General features: G+C 36.2%; 1 protein-coding gene across 1 annotated transcript in view; it reads left to right on the plus strand.

Annotated features, from left to right (window-relative positions):
• The window catches only part of LOC106882952 (cadherin-related tumor suppressor), a 334591-nt gene that overhangs the window by 295105 nt on the left and 25026 nt on the right, over positions 1–14460 (plus strand). Inside the window, exons 6-11 of the mRNA XM_052972443.2 lie at positions 317–777; positions 3513–3961; positions 5641–5821; positions 9502–9752; positions 11957–12147; positions 13141–13761. Of these exons, the coding sequence (XP_052828403.2) occupies positions 317–777; positions 3513–3961; positions 5641–5821; positions 9502–9752; positions 11957–12147; positions 13141–13761 (2154 nt within the window). The remainder of the gene's footprint in view (positions 1–316; positions 778–3512; positions 3962–5640; positions 5822–9501; positions 9753–11956; positions 12148–13140; positions 13762–14460) is intronic.

Consider the following 14460-nt stretch of genomic DNA (forward strand, 5'->3'; position numbering starts at 1 on the left):
ATGTGTGGTGCTCTTGAGCAAAACTTCATTTCACGCTGTTCCAGTCCACTCAGCTGGCAAAAATGAGTAATCCTGTGATGGACCGGTGTCCCACCCAGGTGGGGAATATATATGCCAAGGAAACCGGGAAACCAACCCTTATGAGTCAGCATGACTTGAGAAGGTAACTTTACTTTATGTGATAGGGAAATAAACTCTCTAACCACACAGCCATACCTGCACCTACATTTAGGGACCAAGTAAATAATTTTACCACATTGTTTCAGTTTCGGACCCTTAATAATATCCCTTGGTTTCTATTTTTTGCCTATTTCAGGTGACAATTATAGTATCTGATGTAAATGACTGTGCCCCAAGATTTACGTCGCCAACTGAAATATGGGTGGAAGAAAACGCTCCAATTAATACTATTGTGTACAACATTAAAGCAATAGACGATGATGATGATGGGCCCAATCAGAACATCAAATACTCCATCACTGCTTCTACTGGTCCATTCTCTATTAGACCAGATGACGGAAGCTTAAGATTGATGTCATCTTTGGACAGAGAGTCTCGAGATACTTACTATTTGACTATCAAGGCAACAGATGGAGGGACACCCATGTTATCGTCCACAATTGACATTGTTGTCCATGTAAAAGACGAAAATGATAACAATCCAGTGTTCTTCCCAAAGCAATATCAAGCAAACATAAGTGAAAGCAAGCCTGTTGGTACTATTTTATTGCGGGTCACCGCTACAGATCTTGACATAGGTCTGAATGGTATGGTTCGGTGAGTATTGCTTAAATTTTACTGTTTCTTAGCTTTATTTTTTAAATTAGAAAGTATCATCTTCATCATTACCATTTTCTTTTAATGTCCATCTTTCCTGCTGACATAATTTTGAAGGTTTGACATTATTTTAGTGCTTTGACAGGATTTATGACTGCATCCAGTTCCAGTGTCTGCTTTGGCTTGGTTTCTACAGCTGGATGTTCTTCCTAACACTGAAGTATAGTGGGTGCATTTTTCCACTTTACAAAGTGTAGTGGTTGCTTTTTTTTTTTTCATGGAGCCATCAATAGTGAGGTTACCATGCAGCTCATGTGACTCAGATCCCCTTCAATTGAATGGGGTTTCAATTAAGTTTTATGCTAGGGGATGAGAAGTTAAAGTAATTCATTTATTTTAGCTTTGTTGAATAAGCAAATGTCATAATTTGTCTATCTCTCATTGTTGCTCAATGTAGGGTGAGGGCCTTACTGGCCACTGCTATTAAGTTGACCAACAGGCCATATGAGATGTGATATTTTGGAGTCTTCCACATCCTAACAGAGGACAAAGATCCTTCCAACTACATTGATATTATTGGCAGAAACACACATGAAATTCAGGATGTTTCAAAGCCAAAAGGGGACAGAGATATCAGGTGCAGCATTGTGAAACATATCTCAGTTGCTACACGTGGAGAAGAAAAAGAAGTCTATGTGTCTGTGTAACTTATGAACAGAGATGCACACATTATACATGTACCTTATAATTATGTGTGGTTGTGGGATTCAGGTAGTGCAGTACTGATCACATGGTCACCAGTTCAACTCTTATTAATATAGCCATTGTGTTGTGTGCATCAATGAACAGAGCATGTAATTATTCTTGCTCTAATTTAGCTGATTGATATGAAACGACTTTCAACCTTTACTTTATGGTTGAGTAATTAGCAGTCAAAAAGTATCCAGAACCTGTTCTTATGGAAACCATCTCATTTGTATCAGTTTTTTCCCATACAGTGTAGATCCAGGAGGACTCTTTAATCTTATCTTTTTAATGGTAGCACCATGGTTCTAGATGGCGATGAATAAGCAAAAGCAACCTAGGATCCAGAGGACACTTTTGTCTTGTTTTGTTGAAGACAATGCAACTTTTGTAGTGGTACTGCCATGATAAAAGTGACCTAGTATATTCTGGTGATGACTAAGCAGACACCGTGTATTGTTAAGAGAACACTGTTGCCTTGTCTTGAGGATATGACGGCTGTCTAGTGGTAGATCCATAGTAGACGGCACCTTCTACATTCTGTAAAGTGCTTTATGAATGAGGAAAGACACCATAGTCCAAAGACCCCTTTTGCCTTTCCTGACGGACATGGCCAGCATGGAAGACTAACATTGAAGGATGATGATGTTAACTCTTTGAATTAGGAAAAACATCAATCCATAGAAGCCATGTTGTTGGCACTCTGTTGCTTACGACGTCGAGGGTTCCAGTTGATCCGATCAACGGAAACAGCCTGCTCGTGAAATTAATGTGCAAGTGGCTGAGGACTCCACAGACACGTGTACCCTTAACGTAATTCTCGGGGATATTCAGCATGACACAGTGTGACAAGGCTGACCCTTTGAATTACAGGCACAACAGAAACAGGAAGTAAGAGTGAGAGAAAGTTGTGGTGGAAGAGTACAGCAGGGTTTGCCACCATCCCCTGCCGGAGCCTCGTGGAGCTTTAGGTGTTTTCGCTCAATAAACACACACAACGCCCGGTCTGGGAATCAAAACCGCGATCCTATGACCGCAAGTCCACTGCCCTAACCACTGGGCCATTGCGCCTCCACAATAGAAGCCATAGCAGAAATAAAAAGTATGAGTGACACCTGATCCTTTAATCTGCCTAGGTGGGCCATAGTAACTCTTTAACTAAGTACCAGCTTAGACTATAACGACTCATCCAACTTATACCAACATGGAAAACGGGTCTAAAACAATAGTGATGAAGATGATGATACTCCACAATCTCCTTCTTCTGTGATGTGCAGCCATTATGTACTCTCTACTACATTGACTTAGTGCCGTCCTCAATAACGATTTGCTGCTGTTATAGCTTTAGTTTATTAAGTAGAACAGATTTCGTAAAGCTTTTCCACTAACTAAACTCAAACATTTCAGAACAGATATTAACAAAATCAATTGAGCTCAGATGGTAATGTGTGGGTGGTAGGGGTGGGTAGGGTGGTAAGATTATCTTTTAAAAATTCTTCAGTAATTTGTTTCAATGGCAACATTCAGGAACTTTTCAATATTGTTTTGTTGACATATAATGCTGTTGTTGTTTAACTCTCTTCTTCTCATCATTATTATTATTATTATTATTATTATTAAGATTATAAAAAAATTATAAAATAGTATTATTATTAAGATTATAAAAATAAAATTAAAAAATCATCATCGTCTCTTCTAATACCTATTTCTAGTTTTATTTAAAATCAAACGTATTGATTATTGCAGTGCTAATCGAAGAAATAAATAAACAAACAAAAATTTGCACTAATATCACTAGCAGCCCCATCATCAACACCACCACCACCACCACCTTTCATGTTTTAGCATTGTGTTTCTCTTATGTAGTTGATTGATGAAGCAACAGTAAATTATATAATTCCTGATCTTTACCGACAAAAACATCAAACAACTCCTTCACCCATTCACCACTTCTATTTATTAATTTGATTCAATCTCCTCTTCTTGTTTAGGTACTTTATCATTGAAGGCGATGATAACCAAGATTTCAGTCTTGATCAGAGCAGTGGTTTGTTGCGAATACAGAAACAATTGGATTACGAACGGAAGAAGTCTTACCACATTATCATTCAATGTGAAGATAACGGGGTCGAAGCCCGTAATGACACGGCAGCCGTTTATATCTCCATAGTTGACATTAACGATAATGCTCCAGTATTTGTTGACTCACCTTTTCTAGCTTATGTCCAAGAGAATATGGAGAAGTTGCCCGTCCATGTTAGTATATTGTCAGCAAGAGATGATGATTCACATCTGTACAGCCGGATAACGTATGCTTTTCGTGATGGTGACCGAAATATTTTTCATATAAATTCAAGCTCAGGGGAAATAACTGCTAGTCGAAAACTTGATCGAGAAGTTCAATCTACCTATAGACTCACTGTTATAGCTACCGATTCAGGTAAGAACCTTAATGATGTTTCTGTGTGCCAGAAGGTTTCTTGCTATCAAGAAGCTACATGCCTACTCTCATGCAATGGGTTTCCTATAGCGTGTGTTTGTTGTGTGTGTGTAAGAGAGAAAGAGAGAGACTTTCCATTGTCTTGATGTTGTTTCCATGCTGTGTAAAAACAATATCACTGCTTAAGGGATGATGTCTTTGTTTATAATCTGCTGTGAAGGCATCTCCAGCCATTGAGTTTTTCATTGCTTTAAAGGACTAGGGGAAACAAGTGGGAAGACCATGTGCCCACAAGAAAATCGTTGAGCCATAGAAATGGTTTTTCAGTAAGTTTCATCTGACCCATACTAGCAAGGAATATTGGATGATATCATAACAATGATCACACACACTGCACATATATGTGTATGCACATACTTTAAGGGTGAAATCCCAGCATGGCCACAGCTCAGTGAGTGGAACCCATAAAACAATATAAGAATATACTTCAAATTTGGAAAAATAAACATCTGTTGCTTTACAAACTTTTATACATTTTTTTCAAGTGTCATATTGGTCTAAGGTCTAGTCCCACTGTCTTTTACTCCATCCCTAGGCTGACCAGTGTCATATGAGTGAGATTGGACAGAAACTGTATGAGAGCTTGATGTGTATATGTGTGTGTGTATTAACCTCCCCAGTGGGGAATTGAACCCTGGTCTCCCACATGATAGGTGTTGATACTTACCACTATGGCTCAGTGATTAGAGTGTCAGCCTCACAATCATGAGGTAGTGAGTTTGATTCTCAGACTGGACTATGTGTTGTGTTCTTGAGCAAGACGCTTTATTTCATGTTGCTCCAGTTCACTCAGCTGTTGAAATGAGTTGCGGCCTCACTGGTGCCAAGCTGTATTGACCTCTGCCTTTCCCTTGGATAACATTGGTGGTGTGGAGAAGGAGGCTGGTATTCATGGGTAACTACTGGTCTTCCATAAACAACCGGACCTTTACCCCTGAGGGTAACTTTCTAGATGTAATCCCATGGTCATTCATGACTGAAGGGGGTCTTTATCCTTGTGTGTGTGTGTGTGTGAAGGTTGGCATTTCCTTTTGGCACATGAGAGAAGAAGAAAAAAAGAAAATGGTGTTGTTGTATTTACGTTTTGGTGTACATAACATAATTTCAAAGTAATGGAATAAAAACTCTTGTATTTGTAAAGCAGGAAAGAGTTAGTGACAGGAAGAGCATCCAGATGTAAAAATACTGCTTCAAGTAAGCACCCATCCAACCAATGCCAGTATAGACAAGTGGATGTTAAACATAAACAAATATACAAATATTTGTTAACCAGTTGTCAGTCTTTGTGGAGGTACAAGGCGTAGTGGTTAGGGTGTTGGACTCATGTTCGTAAAATTGTGGTTTCAATTTCTGGATCGGGCAATGTATTGTGTTCTTGAGCAAAACACTTCATTTTACGTTACTCCAGTCCATTCAGCTAGTAAAAATAAGTAATCTTGTAATGGACTGGCATCCCATCCAGAGAGAAATACATACACCAGAGAAACCGGGAAACCAGCAGTTGTCGATCTTAGACTACAATGTATTATCGTGCTGATGAGTTAAATGTATAATAATAAGCGTGCTAAAGAAAGAGGTTAGGTTATAAATTAATTATGCTTATCTCTTGTTTATCTCAGGGTCTCCTCCATTGACTGGTACTGGTACTGTGAACATTGAAGTACAAGATATAAATGATAACACCCCTGTCTTCCTGCAGCCACACTATGTAGGTTACATTGATGAGAATCAACATGAAAACTCTTCTATTGTGACTGTGAAAGCTTCAGACAAAGACGAAGGAATTAATGCTTTGATCAGGTGAGCTTTCAGGTTTACTCATAATGTCTTTGTTCTTTTGTTATATATTAATCTGTCTTTACTCCTGTATAAGTTGCACTACTTTAATCTTGATTTTAACTGAAAAAACTTGGGTGCAATATGTTGATTTTCCTCCCCAAACATGCAAATACTTAGAGAAACAAAATGAATTTTGTTAATGAAACTGTTTCTAAACAGTTAATTCCAAATCATATCAAGGGCAATAATCCATTAGTCATTTTCATTATGGTGTCTAACATAAGAGCTAGGAGGATTTAGATTTTATAAGGTGAGAAGAAATAGAAACCTCTAGATGCCTTGTTGTTGTTCCAAAGAACCTTAGTAATTACATCATAATAAAATTACCAAATATTTATAATAATTATCAACAAATATTTATGAGCATAATTCCATATTTCACTTTGGATTTTGTTATATTCTTGTGTTTTGTTATCTCTCTTAGATTACTAGATTAACATACCATGTTTTTTTTTTTTTTTTTTTTTTTTTAGTAAAGATCCATAGATATGATCCCTTAAGATAACTACAGCATTAACTGACTAGACTGATAATATATATCTTGATGGTGAAAATGCTTCAAAACACTGTTCAAGAGCAGAAATACTGTGCCCTCCTTGATATGTTAATATTTCATTCAACTGAAATAATGCAGTTCAGAAATAGTTTCTGTTATAAGTTACATAAATCTATAGAATGTGTTTGATCAAACACAGTAATTATAATACACAAGGTATATTTTTCTCAAATGAGTTCAATAATCAAATGCATGCAGATCATCATCATCATCATTGTTTAATGTTTGCTTTCCCTGCTGGCATGGGTTGGACGGTTTGACTGAGAACTGGCAAGCCAGGAGGCTGCACCAGGGTCCAATCTGATTTGGCAAGGTTTCTACAGCTGGATGCCTTTCCTAACACCAACCACTCTGAGAGTGCAGTAGGTGCTTTTTACATGCTATCAGCACTAGTGAGGCCACTATGCAGCTTGCAAGACTACAAACCCCAAGTGGTGAGGAGGTGGGGCAACTGTATGCTAGGTGAATAAGAAGTGGATAGTGGTAAAATATAAAAGAAAACGACTGAAATAGAGGAGCTACATAGCCACTCACATTTTAGAAGAGAGGGTGAGTGAAGGTGGAGTGAAGAATTTAAACTGGAAATTTATAACATCATGATAAGAAAGAATTTTTATAGAAAAGTTATATTGAAGAATTTTCATAGAAAACTTATGACATTATATTGTGGAATAAGAATTTATGCTAGTATTTATTCAACAGTCTTACATAGCTAAAAGTTTTTTTTACTTTTTTTTTTTATGTGCTTTGAACATTTTTAAATCTTCAGATGTGACCAGAATCCCTCCTTTTCTATAGCATCTACCCAGAAATAATGTCTGCATTCATCTTAATTCAAATCTTACATTCTAAAGAATTACAACGACTTATCTTATAGGAGAGTTTTTTTATTTAAAAAAAAAATTAAAAGCTTAGCTAAGTTCTTTATGATTTGACCAAAAGAAATTTGTATAAAAACCAACAAATAAATTAAGAAAGTAAGTTTGAAATTGTCTTCAGTGGCTGCAGACTGGATAGAAATGAAAAATAAAGTTGATTACAGAATCGACATGACAAAGCTGAATTTATATATAGGAAAAAGAAAAAGAAAACTAGATAAAAAGAAGAAATGAGATTATATAATCTCAGTTGGAAACTTATTATTGTCTCATGATTAATCTACCTGCAGAAAACCAAGAAATTGCTTGTGGTTTGGATTAAAATTAGTGCTGACATTAATAAGTCTTCATTAGAAAACATAATCATTGATTTACTTTCATTTTATCACACTTGGAGAACATTGAAAATATCTGTGGGTTTCAGTTTTTTGTTTTGTTGAAGTTTCTTTTGTTTTTTGTCTGTTTTTGTTTCTTGTTTTGTTTTTACCTCTTGATGTTTGTTTTATGTTTTATAAGAAGAATACTGTCTAAATCAAACTGATAATAAATAGTATTTGTTATAGTCAATAATAATAATAATAATAATAACATTGTCATTTTTGACTAAAGGATTTATTTATTGATGAAAGAAGAAACATTAAATAATAATAATCCTTCCTACTAAAGGTACAAGGCTTGAAATTTTAGGATAGGGGACTAGTAGATGACATCGACCCCAGTGTTTCACTGGTACTTAATTTATCGACCCTGAAAGGAATAAAAGGCAAAGTCAAGCTTGGTGAATAATAAAAGCATTGCGTTATTTCAGACTAAAGGATTTATTTATTGATGAAAGAAGAAACATTAAATAATAATATTAATATTAATAATCCTTTGTACTATGAAGCAAAAAACAAAAGGTTTGAAATTTTGGTGTAGGCGGTAAGTTAATTATATTGGCCCCCAAGAATCAAGTGGTACTTGATTTAGCAACTTTGAAAGGATGAAAAGCAAAGTCGACCTCGGCAGAATTTGAAGTCAAAATGTAAAGACTGGCAAAATTCCACTAAGTATTTTGCCCAGCATGCTAACAATTCTGCCAGCTTTTCTCAATAATAATAATAATAATAATAATGATAATAATAATAATAATGGTTTCAAATTTTGGCACAAGGCTAACAATTTTAGAAGGATGGGCTAAGTCGATTACATCGACCCCAGTGCTCAACTGGTAGTTATTTTATCAACCCCAAAAGGATGGAAGGCAATTTTGAGGAGTGAAGGTTAGCTGCTACCATTGATCTCCAGTATTTGACTGGTACTGACCCCAGAAGGATGAAAAGTCAAGCTGACATCAGTAACATTTGAACACAGAATGTAAATAGCTTGAAAAAATGCCACATTTTGTCCAACTCCTTAATGATTTTGCCATCTTATTACCATAATAATAATGATTTTAGCAAAAGGCCAGTAGTTTTTAGAAGTGGAGAAGGTCAGTTACATTAATCTCCCCTTAATCCCATCCAGTACTTGACTGGCAGTTTTTTTTATCAACCTTGAAAGTTGACCTCAATGACATTTGAAGCCTGGAAGTTGACTTCAGTGACATTTGAACCTTGAACGTTAATCTCAGTGACATTTGAACCTGCAACATAAAACCAGAAGGAATGTCACTAAGCATTTTATCTGATGTGCTAACAATTCTGGTTGCTTGCTGTCTTGATTTTTGAGATTCACATATTGATCAGCTTTTGAACGTACACCAACCATTTCTGATTAGATTCCTTGAAATGGTTTTAATGAGTGGTTAAGTAGCATTAACCAGTACAAGTTACATAACAACAGCTCAAAATATGTAGTTGTTGTTGTGCTGGTGAGAACACATGGCTTAGTGGTTAAGGTGTTGCATTCACAATAACAGAATCAGGTTTCAATTTCTGTACTGGGTGTGGTGCATTGTGGTTTTAAGCAAAAGACTTTTTATTTCATGTTGCTCTGTAATCACTTCAACATCTGCCGTGCGGCACACCATGCATCTGTACATGAAATGTTGATTTGATGGAGGAAATGGGCAGTAGAAACATTTGATCACTAAAAACAAATTACCTGTGCAGGTTGTTCAGCAAGAAATTTCAGAGCCCTAATCTGTCGAAGTCCACCGTTGTTATAGCTCGTTTTTGTTTTAATGTCCTCTTGAAATTAAATTAACGACTTCTATTTCGTTGCAGATATTCTCTGATATCTGACTTGGATGGCAAGTTTACTATTGATCCAGCGAGGGGAACAATTATGGCAACTGCATCATTTGATCGAGAAAAACAAGACCAATATAAGTTCTTTGTGGTAGCTGAAGATGCTGGCTACACTCCAAGAACAGCAACAGCTGCAGTGACAGTTAATGTGCGAGACAGAAACGATAACAAGCCAAAGTTTAATCAGAAATCATATAACAGATTTATTTACCATCCAACAGTAAAAGGTATTTTACAGTTATTGCCTATTGTTGTGTTTTGATGACTTTCTTTAACAATTTATGTGGATACCTTTCAACAGGTATTTTTTGTTTTGTTTTTTTCTTCCTTTCTTTTTTTTTTTGTTTTGTTACATTGAACTTGATTTATTTATGTCATCTCGAATATATAGAGTCATTCAATTAAAGGATCAACTTAATGGTGATAATATTTAAAGAAATGTAACCATAGAAGTGTATCAGAGGAGGAAATTGGAAATCTATAAGTACCTTTGCGTCTGGTCTTTCATTACACACAGTTACACGCACACGCGCACGCACACACACCCACGCATTCTCACACACACATGCATATATCCACACTATTTCAGCTACTGTGACTATAAAGGATAGACACATACAGCTTGTATATGTGTTGTCTGCCCACTGATATTTTCTATGTTTGTTCGGACACACACACTACATGAGACTGAGAGCATGGCAGTTTCAACATTAATTCATTGATGCTCATTTATTCATTAATTTGTCTTTACTTCCGTTTTTACTTTCTATGTTGGCATGAGTTAGAGGAATCTGTTATTGAGGTGATGTTTTACAGTCTGGTATCCTTCTTGACACATTTGGTTCAAACACACTGGCTCTGAATTACATCACCCCCTGTTTGTGTGTGACAGCTATCAATTAGCTCTTAGTTTGCTATTATCAAAAATATTCCATCCATGAACAACCATTCGTTTTCCAAACATAGCATATCTTGAACTACATTATGTAATGGATGCTTTCCACCTTTAAGATGGTAGGGTGTTATTTGAGGGAAATTTTGCTACCATTTCTTGTGAGTTGAGTGACCATGTAGAAAATTCCCTCATTGTTGATTTGAGACTGTTGTTGCCTAACAACAGGGAAGTCCTGATGAAGCTGACCCATGATCAAAGGCATTCCAGCCATATGTCTTGTGTGCAAGAAATTGGTAATGTAATATCCCTTGTATCCCATTTTGTTTTTTAGATGATATAATGGTTTTTCCAAGAGATTTGACTACTATATCTAACAAGTTGAGGGACTGCTTTGTTGGCCTGGTTCTTGTTCAATTAACTTCAATTAAATTTCTTGTATTATTTTTTTTTCTTTTAAGTCAGGAGGTTAGGCAGTGTCCCTGGCCTTTTACAGGGTCTCCAAGACTGGTGAGAGGGAAGGGAAGAGAAAGGTTCCCTCGAAGCAGAGACCTGCTCCCAAATACTTGAAACAGAGTGGACAGAGTGTCTGGTGGTGATGGTGTTAAACTGAGTGAGAGATTGAGATTATCACTCAAGTAGGGTATGGTAGTTTTGAGCCTAGAATGCATAGAGGCAGAACAAATGCCACAAGGCACCTAATTCAGTCTTACAGGAGGAGGGGATAAGTCGATGTACTTGACCCCAAAAGGATGAGAGGTAAAGTCAATCTCGGCAGACTCTGAATGTAAAGAAAGACAAAATGCAGCTAAGCATTTTGCCCAGCATGCTAACGATTCTGCCAGCTCGCTGCCTTAACTTCCCCTGATATTATTATTATAAGAATAAGAAACAACAGACTCTTGTCAGTTGATCTATGGGATGCTTAGCTTTTCACCCACATACACTTCAAAAATAAAATATTCTTCAGTAATAAAATAACAGCAAATTCTTCCACTGATGTTATCTTTTCATCCTGCTTTTGTTGCCCAAGCCTTCATATTACTTCTTTACTAAATAAGTTTGGTTTGTTCGCACCAAAAGCTTAACAGGACTTAATTATGCACCTGAAATTACAGCTAGCTTCTGCAGGAGTAGTCGTTTAAAAACAAACAAATTTTCCTTTTCATCCTTCATTACTAATTTCTACAACTGTTTTAGATATGAAGCAACACTTTAACTATCTTATTAGATTTATTCATGAATTCTATATTTTTGTACTGTTACTATTTAAAGAACTTTTATACCTTTGATGATTCATATTTGTAATTTTATTATTTAGCTTCAAATTTATAATCACCTTTATTAAAAAAATATCATTTGGATTAGAGAGATTAACAACAAATTCTGATGAGCCACTGCAAAACTGCAGTGGCTAATCCAAGTTTTGGAGAAAATTTTACTTTTATCTTTTGATATCATTAAAAAAATTTTGTTAAATTTTTCTTCAATATGTTATATAATCCATCTTTCCTTTTTTTTTTTTTTTCTCTTTTTCAGGTGAATTTGTATTTGGAATAACAGCTGTTGATTTTGATATTGGTCTTAATGGAAAGATAAGCTATGCTCTTTCTGGACGTGATGAAAGTAAGTTTAAGATAAATTCTACGACAGGTGTTGTTAAGTCAAACCAAAACTTATATCTGGGACTTGGTCGGCAATTCATCATCTATGTTACAGCATCAGATCAGGTAATATCAAGATTTTTTAATAACATTTCATAAATTATATTTATCTATTTACTCATTTACTTCTTATTTAATTATATAATTAAATCCTCCAAAAGTGATGTGGGGAAAAAAAATTAAAACGAGACTGAAGACTTGGCCAGGTACTTGCTCAAAGCACCTGAGAGACCAGGTGATAAAGTCTCCCGCCATAGAATGGGAATAGTCCTCTCAGTAGGCTTCCACATAGTTTCCTCTATGATTTTATGACCACTTTCAATGCTCATGAAGCTCAAAGTTAGTTATTTAGGGTTACTGCTACCCTACACAGGTCGGAGACCGTGTCACACTGATATATTCCACTAATTGTAATTGAAGGGAAGGCACATGATTCAGCGGTTACAGCATCGGGCTTTCAATCATGAGCTCGTGAGTTCAATTCTTGGACTGGGCTGTGTGTTGTGTTCTTGAGTAAGACACTTATTTCACATTGATCCAGTTCACTCAGCTGTAAGAAATGAGTTGTGACATCACTATTGCCAGCTGTATCAGCCTTTGCCTTTCCCTTGGGTAATATATATAATGTCATCATTTAATGTCCTTTTCTCCATGTTGGCATGAGCTGGATGGTTTGACACTCCCATATGTGACCAATCAGGTTGCCTGATATTGTTACACATCATTGATCACAATGCATTTCTTGCATTGCATTAGCTTTCAAATGATGCCACTCTGCTGGCTAGGCGAGCAGGCCAACATTCCCCACTACATGAAATGAAGTGTTTTGCTCAAAAACACAACGCACCGCCCACTCAGGGAATTGAACCCATGATCTAGCAATCATGAGTGCAACAGCCTAACCACTATGCCACATGCCTTCACTCCCATATATACACTCTGAATAAGGACCAATGATCCTAATGTATAAGAACGTTCATTGCAGATGTAAATAATGTAAGGTGCTTTCATGTTATTGAATTTTCAAATCTTTTTCTTTTTTTATTGTTTCTTCCACAGAGCCAAAACCCATTTTTCTCAAAAGCTAAAGTAACGATTCACCTTCTGCAAAAAAATAAAACCCGTCGACCTCAATTCACACTTGCCAAAACTGAATTCAAGCTTGAAGAAAATTCTTCTCTAAACACCACAGTAACTCGTTTGTCTGGTGTTTCTCCGAAGGCTGTTCCTCTGAAATACTTCATTGCAGGTGGAAACATCAACAATGCCTTCGGTATTGATCCTAAGCGTAATGACCTCATCATTGCCAACCAATTGGACTTTGAAGAAACCAGTTATTACAGTTTGTGGATTGGAACTTCTGATACTAGCAGTGACCCTCTGACTTCATATAAGGAATTGCGTATTTTCATTTCTGACATTAATGATAATGCACCCTACTTTGATCAAATGCATTATTACACTTCATTCGAAGAAACAAATGAAATAGGTAAAACAGTAGTATGTGTGTCTGCAAAGGATGCTGATTCTGGTAAAAATGGTAAGGTTACCTATAAAATCACAAATGGAAATTCTAAGGATGCTTTCCAAATAAAATCTTCAGGCTGCATTTCTACAAAGAACCAAATTGATCGAGAAAAAATTGACTTTTACCAGCTTACCATCAAAGCTGTTGACCAAGTAAGTATTTAAGTTTAAGAATTTTACTAATTCTCAGACTCAGAGTTTTGATAACAATTATCTCCATTCCTTTTAAAGGATCCCCCTTTTTTTCTGAAACTAAATCATATCAGTCACTAAATGCTAAATGCACCTCCAAAAGCCTTACTTATAAATTATAAATATCAAAATAGGATTAATTTGGATTAGGGTTTTAAAAACCTTTCAGAATTGCTGTGGAAGAAGAGAAACAATTGAGTTAGCTCATTTCATTTAACATCCAGCTTCCATGCTGGCATGGGTTGGATGGTTTAATAAGGTTTGACAAGTTGGAGGACTGCATCGTGCATCAATGTCTACTTTTGGATGGGTTTCTACAGCTGGATACCTTTCTTACTCAGCAATTTTCAACATAAGAACTAGTATTAACTCATATTTAGCACTCAACAATATGCTGTGTGCATATTCAAATTAAAAATTATATAAACGTAGTCGCTGCTCCAGCATGGCTGCAATTAAATGACTGAAAGAAGTAAAAGAATAAGTGCAGATATAGCCATGTGGTTAAAAAGCTTGCTTCACAACACCTGAGTCTTGGATTTTGTGGTTCAGTCCCACTTTGTGACACTTTGGGTGATTGTCATCTACTATAGCCCTGGGCCAGCCAATGCCTTACAAGAGGAATTCGGTAAACAGAAACTGCATGGAAGCACATTGTGT

This window comes from Octopus bimaculoides, chromosome 13, assembly GCF_046866305.1.
Source record: "Octopus bimaculoides isolate indiv1 chromosome 13, ASM4686630v1, whole genome shotgun sequence".
NCBI lineage: Eukaryota > Metazoa > Mollusca > Cephalopoda > Octopoda > Octopodidae > Octopus > Octopus bimaculoides.